This window comes from Nyctereutes procyonoides, unplaced genomic scaffold (assembly GCF_905146905.1).
Source record: "Nyctereutes procyonoides isolate TBG_1078 unplaced genomic scaffold, NYPRO_anot_genome, whole genome shotgun sequence".
Classification (NCBI taxonomy): Eukaryota; Metazoa; Chordata; class Mammalia; order Carnivora; family Canidae; genus Nyctereutes; species Nyctereutes procyonoides.
Window position 1 is genome coordinate 52,682,727 of NW_026575047.1, and position 16,942 is coordinate 52,699,668.

The 16,942-nt window shown below is 40.6% G+C and overlaps 2 protein-coding genes across 3 annotated transcripts in view; both read right to left on the bottom strand.

Annotated features, from left to right (window-relative positions):
* Window positions 1–1,099: 1,099 nt before the first annotated feature.
* TM2D3 (TM2 domain containing 3) lies at window positions 1,100–13,286 on the bottom strand. 2 transcript variants are annotated; one of them, XM_055326869.1, is made up of 6 exons: window positions 13,169–13,276; window positions 12,613–12,705; window positions 10,544–10,701; window positions 5,375–5,549; window positions 3,309–3,384; window positions 1,100–1,402 (listed from the first exon to the last, which is right to left on the bottom strand). In XM_055326869.1, the coding sequence occupies exons 1-6, from the start codon at window positions 13,257–13,259 to the stop codon at window positions 1,237–1,239; spliced, it is 759 nt and encodes a 252-aa protein (XP_055182844.1). In that variant the 5' UTR covers window positions 13,260–13,276; the 3' UTR covers window positions 1,100–1,236. The 2 variants fall into 2 exon arrangements, with proteins under 2 accessions (XP_055182844.1, XP_055182845.1); XM_055326870.1 differs by lacking the exon at window positions 12,613–12,705 and having other exon boundaries at window positions 13,169–13,286.
* A 1,565-nt stretch (window positions 13,287–14,851) lies between these two features.
* Window positions 14,852–16,942, bottom strand: part of TARS3 (threonyl-tRNA synthetase 3) — a 68,577-nt gene continuing 66,486 nt past the window's right edge. Inside the window, exon 19 of the mRNA XM_055326759.1 lies at window positions 14,852–16,188. Within this exon, the coding sequence (XP_055182734.1) occupies window positions 16,040–16,188 (149 nt within the window). The 3' untranslated portion in view covers window positions 14,852–16,039. The remainder of the gene's footprint in view (window positions 16,189–16,942) is intronic.

Consider the following 16,942-nt stretch of genomic DNA (forward strand, 5'->3'; position numbering starts at 1 on the left):
GAGACTGCTTCTCCCTCTGCCTATGTCCCTGCCTGTGTCTCTCATGAAAAAATAAATTTTAAAAATCTTAAAAATCTTTAAAAAAAAATCTGAGAAGAGATTCTGAGCTTCAAAAGCCGCCCATTCTTAACTGGCAGGTTATCACACCAAAGTGGTTCAATTCCCCTGCAGTTTATAGGTAAACTATAATTAATAATCTTGTGAAGAAAAGATGTTTTTCCATGAGATTTATGGAGATATGCTGAAAGATAGTTTATGGCTTCTGAATCTGTTGGCTGGTTAAGCCTTGCAGCTATTAACACAGATGTTTAAAACATAATACTCAGATACTCCAATTTGGAAGGAAAAGTGCTAAGAATTTTTTAATGTTTCAAAGAAAACCATAAATAAAATGCACTTGAAATAACTTTTCTTTCCACTAAAGGGCCTACAATAGATTTATAAAGACTCAAAAATATTTATCACACTGTAACACTGTTTAAGAGTTCCACTGTGTGTCAATGAATCAACCAATTATGAACATATCTGTTGAAATGGAGTAAGGCTCTGAAAAATAAACATTTTACATCAAGAACAGTTGTTATGATTACTAAAGATTCCATCTTAATACGGAAAACAGATCAACCTATTTAAAGTAACTTGTAATTTTATTAATTTTTCAGTACTTTTGCAAATATGTTACTAACAAAATTCAAACCACAGCAACTACTTATAAAAGTTCTGCAGTTTGCTTCCAGCAGGTCATAAATAAAGTCCAGCCTACATAGATAGTACACTGCAAAACTTGCACATGAAGTTTAGGTAGATAACTTTTATCTAGCTAAAGAATGAAAACACATTCCACTTTCTGCAATCATGGCTGAAAAGCTTTTCAAGACTGGAGATCCAAGTGACATACTGACTTAATCTAAAACTAAAGTCATAGGAATTAAGCAGATTTTCAATCCTGGAGCATTTGTTCTAGTTTAAGGAAATTCACATGTTTTACACTTGATCTTAGCCAAAAGGCCAAGAAGTGATGTTGAGTAAAAGCTTAAATTTTTTCACAGAAAAAAAAATTGATTTCAGGCAAATAAAGACAAATTCCAGATAAACATGGTTCGGTGTTTTTTTTATTTTACCTTCATCAAGGCAGGCAAAGTACAGATGCTGTACATTAAAAACATACAAATACATTACTCACAGCACATCAACTCCTATAGGCAGAGAGCTCCTCTCTGAAGCATGTAACCACAGCTAAATGTACAAAGAGCCATCTGCTGGTCCCACGTAGCCAACACCAATCAGCAAGACATCTATCAGTGTCCATATCCCCAGGCCACCAAAGCTGAAGAGCTTGCCGAGGCCTTCCCGCCACTGGCCCAGGTAGAAACGGTCAGCCCCAAACCCACCGAGAGTGATGCTGCAAGAACAAACAGATTATGGGATGGGGGAGGCCATCAGCCACCCCCAAGCTGCAGCCAGATGTGGCTCGACACTGGTATTAAGTCACACGTGTGAAAGGGCCTCAAAACGATCACAAAGCTTCACAAGGACACAAATGAGTATTTCACAAATCCATGACACCACATAATCATGGGCAAGAAGACTGTTTAAATATCAAAAGTAAATGCACAATTTTTCAGCTGTGCTGAAATCTAATGTTCCTCTTTTAAAGTAATCCACCTTGTTGCCTGCAGTCTTCAAGATGGCACATGCAGGAGAAAAAAGCAGGGAGCCAGTCCAACAAAAAGTACAAAAAGTACACAAACACGGAGTCAGGAGGTAGGGTTGGGAGGCAGCCCACCAACACTTGGTTGTCCCAGATCAAGTCATCTGAACTCCTGTCACACTCGTCCATTTTTGAATGGAGTGTTAAGAATAAATGACTTTTGAGGTTCTTTCAAATTCTAAGATCTAACAATATCCAGATCACCTCTCATTGTACTTCTTTTAAGCTTACTATTATGGAAAATTTCAAAACAAATAAAAGAAGTGAAGAGAAGAGTACCCCTTCAGCTCCAAATATTATGTGGTCGGCCCCGTTTTTTCTGTATTCCCACCTCCCCATGCTGGAATACTGTGAAGCGAACTGTGAAGTGAATATTCTGAAAAAAACTGTGTTGCACTTCGAAATGAAAACTATTCTTACTTTTTAAAAGTCAAGTTGTTAGATGTAGTATGTTAACTCCAGATGCTAACAATCTAGGGGAAAGTGGGTGGCACATATACAGGAATGATCTTTGTAGCTTTTCTGTAAGTTTCAAGTTATTCCAAAATAAAGAGGTTATTAAAAAAAAAAAGTTCGTTGTTCATTCTAATTTGAACCACTGCTGACAAAGACGATGGCCAGTTATCAAATCTCATTTTTGTTATACTGAATTTTCTATCTTGGACTATTCTTTTATTCTCCAGTTGTGCCTTTCTGCCAGGCAGGCTCTGGCTCTCCCCAGCCCAAACTCTAAAGCAGTGGTGCACATCGGGCAACTTGGCAGTACCTGAAGACATTCTTGATTATCACACCTTAGAGTGCTACTGGCATCTGGTCCATAGGCACTGTTAACCACTCTACTGTGCACACCCTACTGGTCCCACAACAAAGAATGATTTGGCCTGAATGTCGACAGTAATGAAGGGGAGAAACCCTGCCCACCTTACATTGCAGGCCACAGGGTCTCAGGCTCTAGCCTAAACCTTCCACTGTAGATGCCCCAACTTTTTAATTAGAACTGTTTAACCAGCATCTCACCTGTCCTTCCCTCTGGGTGGGGGACGACGACAAAAATTGAAGTTTTTCCCTCAAACTGTTGAAAAGTTTAACAAATTCAAGCACATTTTAATGTTAAAATTTTAAGTCCACAATTATTTCCGGATGGTGGAATTGGAGGTGATCTTTAATGTTTTATTTCAATTTTTCCAGTTTTTAGTATTAAGTATTTATTAGTTTTTATAATAAAGGAGAAAACTACTAAAAAAAAAAAACTACAAATCATAAATCTACCTATTTTAAATAGTATACAGCACTTTACACTTACACTCAGGATGGGAAACTCTGACTGATTCTAATGATCTATACTCATGGCTCAGTAAGGCATCTCTAGAATGTGCAGACATCCCAGGGAGAAAAGCAAACATCCTGCTATGAATTTCCACTAAATACTTGTCTGATCATCTAAATAATTCCCTACAGCTATGTTTTCTAGGGCCTACCTAACACATGTGAAAGAATTCAAAAGAAGGAGGAACTTAGCTAAGCTCAATGTATGGAAGATTCCACTGAGCCCAATAAAATTCAAATGGCATCCTAACTTATCAGTAGTCAAGCTTACCTCAGAGCCAGAGCAGTAGACCACTTATAACCTCCAGTCCAGTTGCAGTACAGCATTTTTGGAAAAGTACGGTTACCTTAAAAAAAAGGGAAAACATTCTACATAGAAACATGGATATAAATATTCTTACACAGATACTAGTGGCTTTGTAATTTAAAATCTAAAAGTCAACTCTCCCTATGATAATTAAAGTTTGGCGCAGTGAATGGTAAAAATAAAGTCCTTACCATCTATAAGCATACATTTAATGCTTAAATCAGTTACGTGAGGGTTACAGTCTTAAAGTATGTGAAGCTATCAAGGTTCAGGCAAAGTTTAGAGCAAATATGGCAGTGTGGTCTTTTTTATCAAACAGATAAGTCAGGACACCTGGGTGGCTCAGTGGTTTAGCAACTGCCTTCGGCTCAGGGCGTGATCCTGGAGTCCCAGGATCGAGTCCCACATCGGGCTCCCTGCATGGAGCCTGCTTCTCTCTCTGCCTGTGTCTCTGCCTCTCTCTCTTTCATGAATAAATAAATAAAATCTTAAAAAAAAAAAAAAAACAGATAAATCAAGCAACAGGGAAAAAAGAGAGCTGCGCCCACACAGAAACACTTTGGGTGGGACACAGGGCACACACGGGTTGCCCCAGAAGAGCCCAAAGACAAATGGTATCCATGTGGGAAAAAAACATAAACCTGAATCAACTTCAAACCATACACCAAAACCAATTCCTACTTAACCTATTTGTGTGAAAGGCCAAACTTCCAAAAGGCTATGAAAGACTTGTTAAAAAAAAAATTCAAGTTCTATCCAAAAGATACCCCAAAAATGTGGTGGGAGGGGAGTAGTTAAAATATGAGAAAGATTTTAGGGACACCAAAAGGTTATGATCCCAAATATAAAAGAATTCCTGGAAATCCTTAAAAAAAGACAACATTTATGAATAATAAGAATTGGAGAGCATGTGAATCCAGAATATTTATGTACCAATGGTGGGAATGTAAATTGTTAGAGCCATTTTGGAAAATAATACATGCTAGAAGAGTATACTAATACATGCTAGACACACGCCTGCAAATGTGCAACCAGGAGACGGGTACAGAAACTTTAATAGCAGCACAAAAGAACAAAAAACTATATATAATCAAAATCCATAAAATGGATAAACTATGATACAATCCTACGATGGCTTATTATACAGAAGTAAAAAAATAAGACACATGGATCATCTCAGAGCCATAATGTTGAGAGGAAAAAATAAAAGTACAAGACCATAAATAGACTATTAAGTCTAAAATATGCATTACTAAATGATATATCATACTATGTTGTATTACTTACATTTGATAGAACTATATATAATGCAAAGAAAAGCAAGTGAGATGAGAAAATTCATAAAAGCAGTTACCTCTCCAGAGAAAGTAGGGCAACCAGGTACAGAAAAAGCACTCAGGTAGTTCTGATGGCATTAGATTGCTTTACTTGGTAATTGGGTGAAATGTTATTACTATACTTTATGCTTTATACATTTTTCCTTGTTTTATTAAACATTACATCTTAAAAGATAAGAGAACTGCAAATTTTCTCGATTTTTTTTTAGTTCACTGAGTTTTTTTTATTTTTTAGTTGGCACACAATGTTATATTAACTTCAGATATACAACACAGTAACTCAACAACCATATGTTATGCTGGCCACAAGCGTAGCTACCATCTATCACCACTGAGTTTATTAATGAGGTTTGGTGTAACTAAAAAGTGCTAATAAATGTTTCCGATTAAACAATTTAAATTTAGGGTGCCTGGGTGGTTCAGTCAGTTAAGTGTCTGACTTGGTTTCGATTCAGGTCATGATCTCAGGGTCCTGGGATTTAGCCCCACAATGGACTCCATGTGGAGTCTACTTCAGATTCTCTCTCCCTTCCCCCTCTGCCTTTCCCTGCTCATGCACGATCTCTCTCCTTCTCTCTCTCAAATAAAAATATTAACAATTTAAATTTAATTGTCAAATTGCTTATTAAAGTTCCATAATGTAAGCTTAAAAGAAAGTATTTTGCTCACGAATTTCCTTGAACTCCAACTTACCCAAGCAATGAATGTGGTCCCGCACTGTGCAATTGGCAGTGTAACGCTGCCGGGGACAAGACACTGTCATGCAGCTGGTAGAATTGGAACACTCATAATCAGTTTCTGGAAGCTGCCAGCAAAACCTGCAAGTCATGTTGATGATGAAGTTCTTTTGGGATTTGAAGTCTTGATCCTGCATGCCAAAGGACATAGAATGAATCAATCATAATAGTTCATTAATACATCAATAAAAATACAAGGCACAAAGCTTCTAAAAGACTGGTGAATAAAACTAGCAGAAAGTGGCAGAAATATAGGTACCAAACCAGTATGTATGCAAAATAAATATATGTGGTATGATCCCATAATCATAAAAATATATACCCCAAAATATATGCCTAAGGAAAAAAATCTACATAAATTTACATCAAAATAACAAAGGTTATTCCAGGACATATTTTGCCACTTTCACTTGGCTAAATTTTTCATAATGAGCATAGGTATTTTTGTAATACCAAAGGAAAAAAAAAAAGGAAAATTTATTTTATCAAACCACAGAGTCACAGGGAGCTGGAAAGACATATGAGTACATCTGTTCAAGGTCTGCTGAGCTGCTAGTTATGTGCAGGACCCACGTTCCCCAACCCCTATTTGATGCTCCTACAAGTACAACACAGTGACTGGCTGCTAAGTCTCAAATCTTCCCAAATATCTCTAAGACCTCCAGGCTACTCACACCTCCACTTAGTATAATCAACTAACGGGTGGCCCAGACAATCACTCTCCACTTTGAAAGAACCACATGTAGAGACTCAGCAAAGTATTCTAGTTGGCACTAAGCTTTTAAGGCTGTAGATTTTTTTCACTTCAATTAAAAAATCATTATTTTGTTTTCTGCTTGTAAGACCAGCACATCACTTTGTGTGCTGCACCTTTGGAAATTATAGTAAAAAACCTGTAACCTCTCCCAAGAGAACTACTTTTAATCTTTCATTTTTAATTCCTATAATATAGATGTAAGTGCAATTATACTGAAAGCTATTTGTATCCTTTTTTCTCCACTTGACATTATACTGTAATACATATTTTTCAAAATCATTTTTAAATGGTCAATCTCCTTTGGAAGTATCAATTTACTAGTTTTTTTGATCAATGCAAAACTGCATTTATGAATAGCATCCAAAACTGGCTAAGGTACTATTTAGGCAAAATTGTTTGAAACACCTGCATATCTCTGGCAATACACTGATAATGCACAGTTACCAATTGTTTTTTAAAACGAGGTAAGCTGTGAATGTGGTAGATTCCTAGGTGTGACAGAAGGGAAGGGGAAACCGCTCCAGGTCTGGCCCTCAGCAGCCACTGCCTCCCTGACAGCAAGCTCTGCTTGGCCTCTGGCCTTCCAGGGAATCTATTCTATGCGTGAGGACGTTTATGTCAGATATATAACCTTTTTTTTTTTTTAAACTTAACTTTAACTTTCCCACTGGTATTTTTCATTGAATTCTGCAGCTATCAGTAAGTATCTCAAAGAGCTGCCTACTTTTTTCTAATAGCTGCTTTTTATTTCATTTCATAGTGGATCATAAACAGTTTTCTCTTGGACATTAAGCTTATTTTAAATCTTCTGTCCAGGTGAACAATGAAGCTAAGAATATCCACAGGTGTATTTATTTGCATCTATGTACAGCATCTGTAAGATAAATTGCTAGATTTGCAACTGCTGGATCAAAAGATATATACATCTGTAAGTTTCACATATGTGACAACTGCCTACAAAAGGCTGACCAATCTGCCCACCCACTAACAAGACAGGAGTGTCCCTTATGTCCTCACGAACTCAGAGTGTCACAACAAGCTTTTATTTCTTTGCCAACCTGAAAGGTTTAAAAACACATCATTTGTATTTAATTATGAGAAAAACTCAACATTTTCTCATATGTTGAAAGCCCATTTGTATTTCCTTTCCTATGAACCATCATCTACTTAAGTCCTCATACTATTTTTTCTATAGCACTGTCATCTTTTTCTCATTGCTTTTAGGAAATCTTTACATACTACAGACATTAGTGCATTATTTGTCACAGGTGTTAGAAATACTTTTTCCTAGTTTGCCATTGATTTTTTGCCTTTATGCTTTTTTGGGATATTTTTAGTAGTCAAAGATATCAATTCTTTTTTTTTTTTAAAGATTTTATTTATTTATTCATAGAGACACACAGAGACAGAGAGGTAGAGACACAGGCAGAGGGTGAAGCAGGCTCCAGGCTCCATGCAGGGAACCCAATGTGGGACTCGATCGGGTCTCCAGGATCACACCCTGGGCTGCAGGTGGCGCTAAACCGCTGCGCCACCGGGGCTGCCAAAGATATCAATTCTTTTATGGCTTCTAAATTTCATTTCTTTTTCTTTTTTAAAGTTATGTTCTTTTTTTTTTTTTTTGATATTTTATTTATTTACTCAGGAGAGACACAGAGAAAGAGGCAGAGACACAGGCAGAGGGAGAAGCAGGCTCCATCCAGGAAGCCTGATGTGGGACTCGATCCCAGGACTCCAGGATCACGCCCTGGGCCGAAGGCAGGCGCTAAACCACTGAGCCACCCGGGCTGCCCTCTAAATTTCATTTCTTACGTAGAAAAATACTTCCTACTTTGAGATTATAGCAAAAACAATCAAGCTTTCTCTACTACCTCAAGGCTTCATTGTATCACATTAAATCCCTCATCTCTCTGGGTTTATTGTGGACAAGTGAGGGATTCCACTTTTTTACCCAGAGCGACCCAGGCATTCCCAGCACTGACTGAATCCATCTTCTCTCTGGAGAAGTACGGGCCCCTTCAAAAGCTTATCCATTGTAAAAAGATCTATCCGCTTTCCCTCTGTGAAAGTTGTCATTACTTAAGAACCCATAACACATTGAAAGAAATTATACCTGCTTCAGATACACTAGCAGTCTGACAGCTTCTCCAAGTAATGCAAAACATTTCTGATGAGCACATTTCAGCAGACGTCCACTGGCTTGACAGTTACCATTGTAACTGGAATAGGAACTATCTGATATAACAGGTGTTACAGGATTTTTACATTTATTTCTATAAAGGAATCCAGGTGAGAGTCCCTTAGCCTGTGAATCCCTGCTCAGCATGTCTGGAGGATAAAAGAGTTCATTTTTTGCCATTAAGTTCAAAATGAGAGGGAGAAGGGAGGCATCTGTGTGTGCACACACACGCAAATGAGAGATAAACAAGCATCTGTGTGCCTGCATGTGATGGTCATGGATTATTCCTTCCAGAAATGGTAACTTTTTTTTACCTAGGAGGACCCTACAGATCTTCATAAAACAAATAAGGAAAATACCCATGACTTGCCCTGGCTCGCCTGGTGACAGCAATCCTAGAACCCATGTCTCTCGGCAGCCAGTTCATGTATTCACTGCTCTCCACTTTGAGAAACAGACCATCAGGCTCTCTCAGGCCAGACTTCAGGTCCTGCACCTGAGAACAGGGCAACTTGTTCAGGACTTATGGTTTCAGGACTTATGGTTACTGGCCAAAAGAGGCAGGCAATATGAAAGCTCCTGGAGGAGAAGGAGAGAAAAAAAATCCCACCGAAGACACATCTCAGCCAGGGGGTGAGGACAGCACGAGGAACCATGACACAGGAGTTCAGAAACTGGATGTCTGTTTTCCCCTTTTTAAATAAATACCTCCTATCAGGCCCATGAAATAACATTTTTTTTAAACTTTTTCATTGGAGTATAGTTGACACACAGTTACATTAGTTTCAGGTAGAGAAAAATTTTAAAAGCCTTCAAATAAATACATTTCACCCTTAAGTAATTAGGGACAATAAAGTATTTAAGATTCAGCAACAAAGACTAATAACTCAAGGGCAGTCCTGAAGACTATCCGGCACTTACACTGGATTTTCCAGTGTGCTGATACAATTTTTAAAATGGCAATACTTAAGTTTATGAAAACTAAATTTAGATACTGACAGAACAAACTCTCACTTCCCTTTTGAAGTAAAGCCTTCCTCGCTCCCTCTCTGATACTAGACTTCACAAGGAAAATTACAGAAAGAATGTAGGGGTGGAAGAAACTTTCTAATCTAGCCCTCTACAAACCAAGTTCCAAAGGACGGAGAGGGAAGGCATCCTGTTCAAGTGACAGAAATGCTAGGGCCATCGGGTCAAAAGAGATCTGCAAGAGAGGACATGGTAGAGAATCTGTTTCTTCCTCTTCGACCACTTTCTCAAAGCAGGGTTCCATGGAAACACTTTAGAAAAAAGGTGTTCTGGGTCCATGTGCTCATTTCCCTCATTTAACAAGAAACAGATCAATAAGTCAGTCAGAAAGCTAATTATAGCAGGGCCAAGAATAGAACACTACCTCATTATTCATTTCTACTCTTCACCTCACCCAGATAGCAGCCCCAAACAAGGGAGTGTGCAATCATTTACCTGGTCCAGTTGTTAAAAAATTCAAGTACCTGAGTCTCCCTGACCTATTCACATTCAGAAGGTCTGGGGCTGTCTTCAGGAGTGATTTTTTTTTTTTTCTTAAGATTGTATTTATTTAATCATGAGAGACACAGAGAGAGAGGCAGAGACAGAGGCAGAGGGAGAAGCAGGCTCCTTGCGGGAAGTCTGATGCGGAACTTGATTCCAGGACCCTGAGATCACAGCCTGAGCAGAAAGCAGATGTTCAACCACTGAGCCACCCAGATGCCCTGTCCAGAAGTGATTCTAACAGCAGCTGGATTCAAGTAGCTTGGAACCAGGTATCCATAGAGCACTCTATTGAATACCAACTGTGTAAGCCTTTCTAGGCCCCTTCCCGTCTGTCAAAATATCAGGAGAGAGAATATATGTGCGATGTTTGTAACATGGTCATGTCTAATAGGCAACAGTACACTTGAGCCTCTTCTATTTCTGACTTCCTATAAGGAGTCTGATCATTGCTCCAATTTAATTTGTCAGGAAACTGTCATCTGAGCCCGTGACCAAATTTCACTTGCATATGAAAAGTTTTGGTTTTCTGATCCAGGTTGTCTTTATTCCTAAAATATTACTTGCAGAAGCAGAGCACCTTCTTTCATGATTTCCCCTACTTTCAAGTCTAAACTGTACTTAGAGCTTGAGGTTTACAGTGAGTTCATCTGAAATACGTAAGTGGCAGTACTTACAACACAGGTAACAGAAGGTTTGACGGTGCAGTCAAAGGTGACGGGCTTCCCATAGACACAGGAGAAATTTGTCTTACATTCTACACAGTCTGCAGGAAGTCGGCTACACAAACCATTACTTGGACACTTCATCACATAAGGTGGAATATCAGTACTTTCTGTGAAAAGTAAGAGAGAAGCTTACTCTCATATAATATTGATCAGCATCGCAGAAGAAAACAATTTCCTGAGGCTAAGGGGCATGATGGCTAGCGATGAAATACTACACTGGAGTGGAAAATGACAGAGTGGAAGTCAGAGATACCTGCAATTAAAGCAAGGTTCTGCCACCAAGCTGTGTGACCTGGCCCAAGAGTTCAAAAGCGTAGTATAAAGCATTTAATCATTCCCCACAAAATGAGCATGAAATTCAAAGGTACTTATGTACATACAATGTACACACAAAACTAGGCTAAGTTGGGGCTTCAAAAAAAATCTACTCTGAAACAAGATGAAAAATTCAGGCATAGAGGTGGTAGGGTTTGTTCATGATCACAGAGGGAGGGACAAAACTAGAACCAAGACTCAAATCTGTTTCTAATCTGATATTCTTTTCATCTGCACTCACTGATTTGGAAATTAGGACCCTGGCCGTCTACCCAGGCTATCAATCAGTACAACAGGGTACCAACTTTAGAAAATGTTGTCATTATTCCACACTGGTACCTCAATAAGCCATAATTCCCTAGTAACATTTACAGTTTTATACTACCAAAGTTCAACATAGTTCTCTACGTTCATATGGGTTGCAATTCTTTTCCCGGCCAACCTTGCCAGGAGTACCATATATTTTTATCCACTGACAAGATTAATTCCATGTATTCTGGGGGAGGTTGTGAGGCTTTCAAAAACATCCAAAAGAGGGGCACCTGGTGGCTCAGTCAGTTAAGCGGCTGCCTTCAGCTCAGGTCATGATCTCAGGGTTCTGGGATACAGCCTCACCTCAGGCTCCCTGCTCAGCGGGGAGCCTGCTTCTCCCTCTCCCTCTCTCTCAAATAAATAAGTAAATAAAGCTTTACCAAAAAATCCAAAGAATAGAAAATTCTTGTGCTTTCTCTATAATTTGTGTTTTAAACTCAAGTATGCTCCTGTCTTGTAGTAGTCTTTACATCCAAGTAACAACCCATAAAACACCTCTGCCAGTTTCAATTCTTTGAAATAATGGAACTCTACAAGGATGAACTATAGACACAAAGGTTCTGTTTAGCAAAACACTTTAAGACTCATTTAAAACCGGTCCTGGGGCACCTGGGTGGCTCAGTGGTTGAGCATCTGCCTTTGGCTCAGGAAGTGATCCTGGAATCCTGGGATGGAGTCCTGCACTGGGCTCCCCACAGGGAGCCTGCTTCTCCCTCTGCCTGTGTCTCTGCCTCCGTCTCTCATGAATAAATAAATAAAATCTTAAAAAATAAATAAATAAACTGGTCTTACTTTAAGTCACTGGATTATGTGGGCAATTCTATAAAATACCGTTTTTCTTTTCTTTTATTCCAATCACTATTGTGGTTGAAGTTGGACCTTTAGAAATCACACGGCCCAAATGACTTTAGAAGGCCAGACCAGCTTCACCACTTTAACGTGAGGAAAGTGATGCTGAAGGGGTGAATAGTTTGCTCAAGCTCCCAGTAGCTCAACCAGACCTAGACTCCAGGTCTTCATCCCTCTGTGATCCATTTCACACAGCCTTGGGAGGAGCCTTTCAGGTCCAATATCAGGAATGGGGCTTATGAAGAAAAAGAAATTTTCTGAAGGGAAAGAAGCACTGGTTGAAAGTGATCTCGATGAATGAGGTGGAAAAAATAGAGAGATCGAAATGAGGAATGTGCAAGTGGAAAAAGAGATGAGGCCAGAATCTCAAACGGTACTGCAATATCAAGACAGTCTACAGAAAACATCCGTCTTTAGTTCACACAACCTAAAATAAAAATCTCAAAAAAAAAGGAAAGTTATTTTATCTAAAACAAAAAAAATTAGGAAGCAACCACTAGATATAAATTTCCACATTTACTAGAATAAAAAATGTCTAGTACCTGCTGCCCTGGGAACTACTGTGAAAGTACGTGTTGGGCCCGGATCCTTTATTGACTGAGCGAGCGGCTGCGACTGCTCTAAATTTAAGGATCCTACAATTAGAGAAACATGTTATCCTGGGATATGAAAACCTCGCTTTGTGTGGTTAAGACACAAGGCTCACCCCAGACCAATAACTGCTCATGAAAACCTTACAGCCTGATTGTCCAGAAAAATCAAAGACCCGCTAATGGGGTCGACACCGATTTCGGTCGACAGGCAACGAGGGAACCAGGCGTGGTACCGGGCTCCAGGTCCGTTTCCCAGGCCGAGAGCCGAGCCCTCGGTCCCCCGCCGGAGGGCTCCTCAGCCGAGCTGGGAGGCTCCGGGACCCCTGGGAGGAGGGGCCGCCGCGGAGCCGAGGGCCGGGACTCCCCAGACCCGCTGCAGCGACCCGCCGCCCGGCACTCAGCCTCCGCCCTGCGCCCGCCGGCCTGGCGCGGACGCCTCCCGCCGCTCCCGGGGGCCTCGCTGCCGCTCCGCCCGGCCCCGCGTGGACCCCGGCCTTTAACTCACCCCCGCCGGACAAGATGTAGAACTGGGAGAGGAACAGCAGCACGCGGCACAGGCGGCGCGAGGTCCGCAACGGAACCGCCGCGGCCGCCATGTCGCCGGCGCGCGCGCACTTCCGGGCCGTGAGGCGGGGCTAGGCAGAGGGCGTGGCTAGGAGGGGGAGGGGCGCCGGCGCACGCCGCAGGGGCGGGGGCGGGCGCGTCCCCGGGGAGCCCGAGGGCGCAGGCGCAGGCGCAGGCGGCTCCGCGTGGGTTCTACGGCGTCGCGCTCGCCCCGCTCCTTGCCGCTGCGGTGGAGGCGGTTCGGTTCCCGAGTGTGCCCCACGGCCGTTAGACGAAGCGCATCACTTCTCTCTCCATGACTAGCGCCTGGGAACGGTTACCTGGGACTGAAATTCACACTTGCAGAGGCTGCAGTCAGAGGCGGGCAGATTGGGGAAGGTGGCCATCATCTGTATGTATGGCTCGGTATATATGTTCAGAGGTTAAAAACTGCCATGTGCTCGGTACTCTGCGAAGGTGTTGATTATGTACTTGGTTGCATACTGAAAAGGTATTTATTTACAGATGAAACCGTGGCACACACCCGGTAAGGGAAGTGACCTCCCCCCCCCAAGCTGTGGTAGGCAGGACCTTCCCTGCGTTGCTGACCTGATCACTGCCCAGCTAGCATCTCTCTGTGGCCAGCTATGGGTTTCACCACTAGCCAACCCCTTAAAGACATGCATTACTTCCAGAAAGTTCGTTCCTCTGAGACAGAGAGAGAGGACAGTAAGGACAGTAAGAGAGGACAGTACCTGGCAAGTATTCAGGTCCAGAGGTTATGAGACAAGAACCTCGGGATGTGAAAGGCGGGGTGTAAAGCATGGGCCCTTCCCTGGAGAAGGCCAGCCTTGCAGAGGGGAGCTGCACCCCAGGCCTCTGCATCTGTTTTTGTCAGAGCATACTTTGTCCTGTGTTGTTGACCTGCGTTCCCCCTTCCCACCCACCTGCCACAAGATTCTTTTTGGGGCCTTCTGACTCCCCAACTCCTTCACTTGCAGTTTTGATGAATGAAAAGAATATACTGAATGGTGTCTGGCACACAGTAAGACCTCAATAAATATTACCTTAAAAATTGTATCACAAAATTTGTACCTTTGAGGACTATACAGGTCTGATCTATAGTACAGTTTTGTTTACTAACTGTTCAGGATGCTAAAATAATAGATGTTGAGAGAGCATGTCTTAAATTTATTTTGAATTCCAGAACACCTAGCCAAATAAACACACAATAAATAACTTCTTGATTGGTAGCTAAATTCTCTACTGGCATAAAGCTCTTTCAAATCAGCTCTGAGCAGTGAGATATAACTCTCAGTTAAAATCAGAAATCTAGGGGATCCCTGGGTGGCGCAGCAGTTTGGCGCCTGCCTTTGGCCCAGGGCACAATCCTGGAGACCCGGGATCGAATCCCACGTCGGGCTCCTGGTGTATGGAGCCTGCTTCTCCCTCTGCCTGTGTCTCTGCCTCTCTCTCTCTCTCACTGTGTGCCTATCATAAATAAATAAAAAACAAACAAAAAATTATTAAAAAAGAAAATCATTTAAAAAAAATCAGAAATCTATTTGAATTTTGAAACTGAATAAAGGAAACTTCATTTAAGACGGAGCCCCGAAAAAAAAAAAAAAAGATGGAGCCAGGAGGCCAGAAGGGGGAGCTCTCCTGCCCTACCGCTACTAAAGAACTATATAGACTTGTACTGCAGGCACCTTGCATTTCCAAAAGGAAGAGCCTATGCTTTACTACCCCAGCAAGAGGAAGAAAGTTTTTTCTTTTTGCCCAGCAACAGTCCAACCAATGAGAAACTGTCTCAACCCAGCCAATGAAAAGCCACTACACTTCAACTCCCAGCTTACTCCAGTGGACATTTGGTTTATTACAGCCCTTCCCAACTACCCACCTGCGCCCTTTATAAAGAGCAGCCCTCTCTCCTTTGTGCTTCAGATTGTCTATGGTTTTGTGGTAGCTTACATGTCTCAAATTATAATTATCTGCTATTCCTGAATGAATCCATTTTTGCTGGTAAAATAATGGAAAGTTTTATTTCTAAGGTTAACAGAGTTGACATTCAGGAGAATGTCATCTCATGAAAAAAGTAGTTTAACTCTAGGGGAGCAACCTACTGTGTTATAAACCCCATAGCTGAAATACTGGAAACACTGCACGCTGCATTTTATTTAGGAATTTATTTTTTCTACAAATGAGCAAGACTCAGTTGGCAATTAGAAGCATTAAACAGAAACTCTTAACCTACACTGCAAACAACCAGTATATTCCACAACACTGAATTTGAGGTTCTTAGTCTTTTATCAGTAATCCAATATTTAGTACTAGCTGCTGCTTCAGTGGTTGTTGGGTAAAACGAATTAAGTGATGATTACAATTTTTGAGATAAAGTTTCTTTCAGTGTGAACTTCAGTAAAACAACCATAAAAATACCTGAGAGGTATTGTCCTAGAAAATAAGATTTTCCCTTATATTTAAAAAAAGCTTTGCAGGTTTTTATTTGGAGCCTATCTTTTGAAACCAACAATCTCAGCAATAACCTCTCCTAATTTTCATATCCTGCTATTTCCCTCTTTCAATAAATAACATTTTCCCACGTAAATCTCTCAAGGCATTTGGGAAATTAAAAATTTCCCAAGCTCATGCTCGCATTGTTCCTGGACACATTAATGAGCTAAAATTTTTATATTAACTACTTATCCATTGTCTCCTTTTTCACTGTACCCATCAGTGAGTCAAAAGTTCTTAGAATAATAGCAATAATTAAGAAAAATGCATTTTTAGGAGTCAAAACAAGGTTACATAGAAGCCAAGTACAAGGAAAACTTCAGAAGTCCTCCTCAGCATTTAGTATACGTGATTTCTTGAGATTCTTCAACTTATGAATGGCAGATGTTACAGAAATCTCTCCATGAATTTTGTTGTCTCTTGTTCGAACATTTACAGCATTATTTGTCTTTTCCTTTTCTCCAACCACTGCAGAAAAGAAAGGGTAATAAACATATTTTAAATAAATGATGTGTTAAATATTAAGTCGACAGTCATATGATACATGTCTTATTGAGTTCTTCTTCAGTATTAATCTAATAACCATGAAGTCATCCTCTGATAGTAAGTTTCTTGAGAAAAGGATTAGATCCCCCCTCCTTATTGTCCACTTGCAAGAACACATACTATGGTCTTGGAGTACAAATTGGAGCAGGGAGATCTTAAAGACCCTTCCCCTGCCAGACAACCAGAATTTTCTGGAATGTAGGTAAAATGTTTCTCTCTAGCGCCCCTTCCTGTGGGATGATGCAGCAATCTGCAGACTTGTTTCTTGACATGTAGAAGGAAGAAACTGGTCACCAAGTAAAAGGAATAAAGTAGATATTCAAGAAGAGCATAAAGAACCAGAGCAAAGTAGGGCCCAGAAATTAGGAGAAACAGTCTGGATAAGAGTTAAGCAGTTTGTTCCAGTTACTCTCCCAATGATTTTACTATTTAATTCCACCTTCCATGTCATGAAATTCTCCATTATCCAATAAATTCCATCTTTAAGTCAATGCGAGAGTTCTGTCACCAGAAGGAGCCTGATTAAAACATCACAATATCTACTACATAAATGCTTTCAATGACAAATTGCTGATACTACAATCCTATACATATTTATTTTACCTTCTACAGAATCACTCAATTTACTGGAGATAATAATATCATGCCTGGAAGCATCCAGTATCAGTTTCTCTTG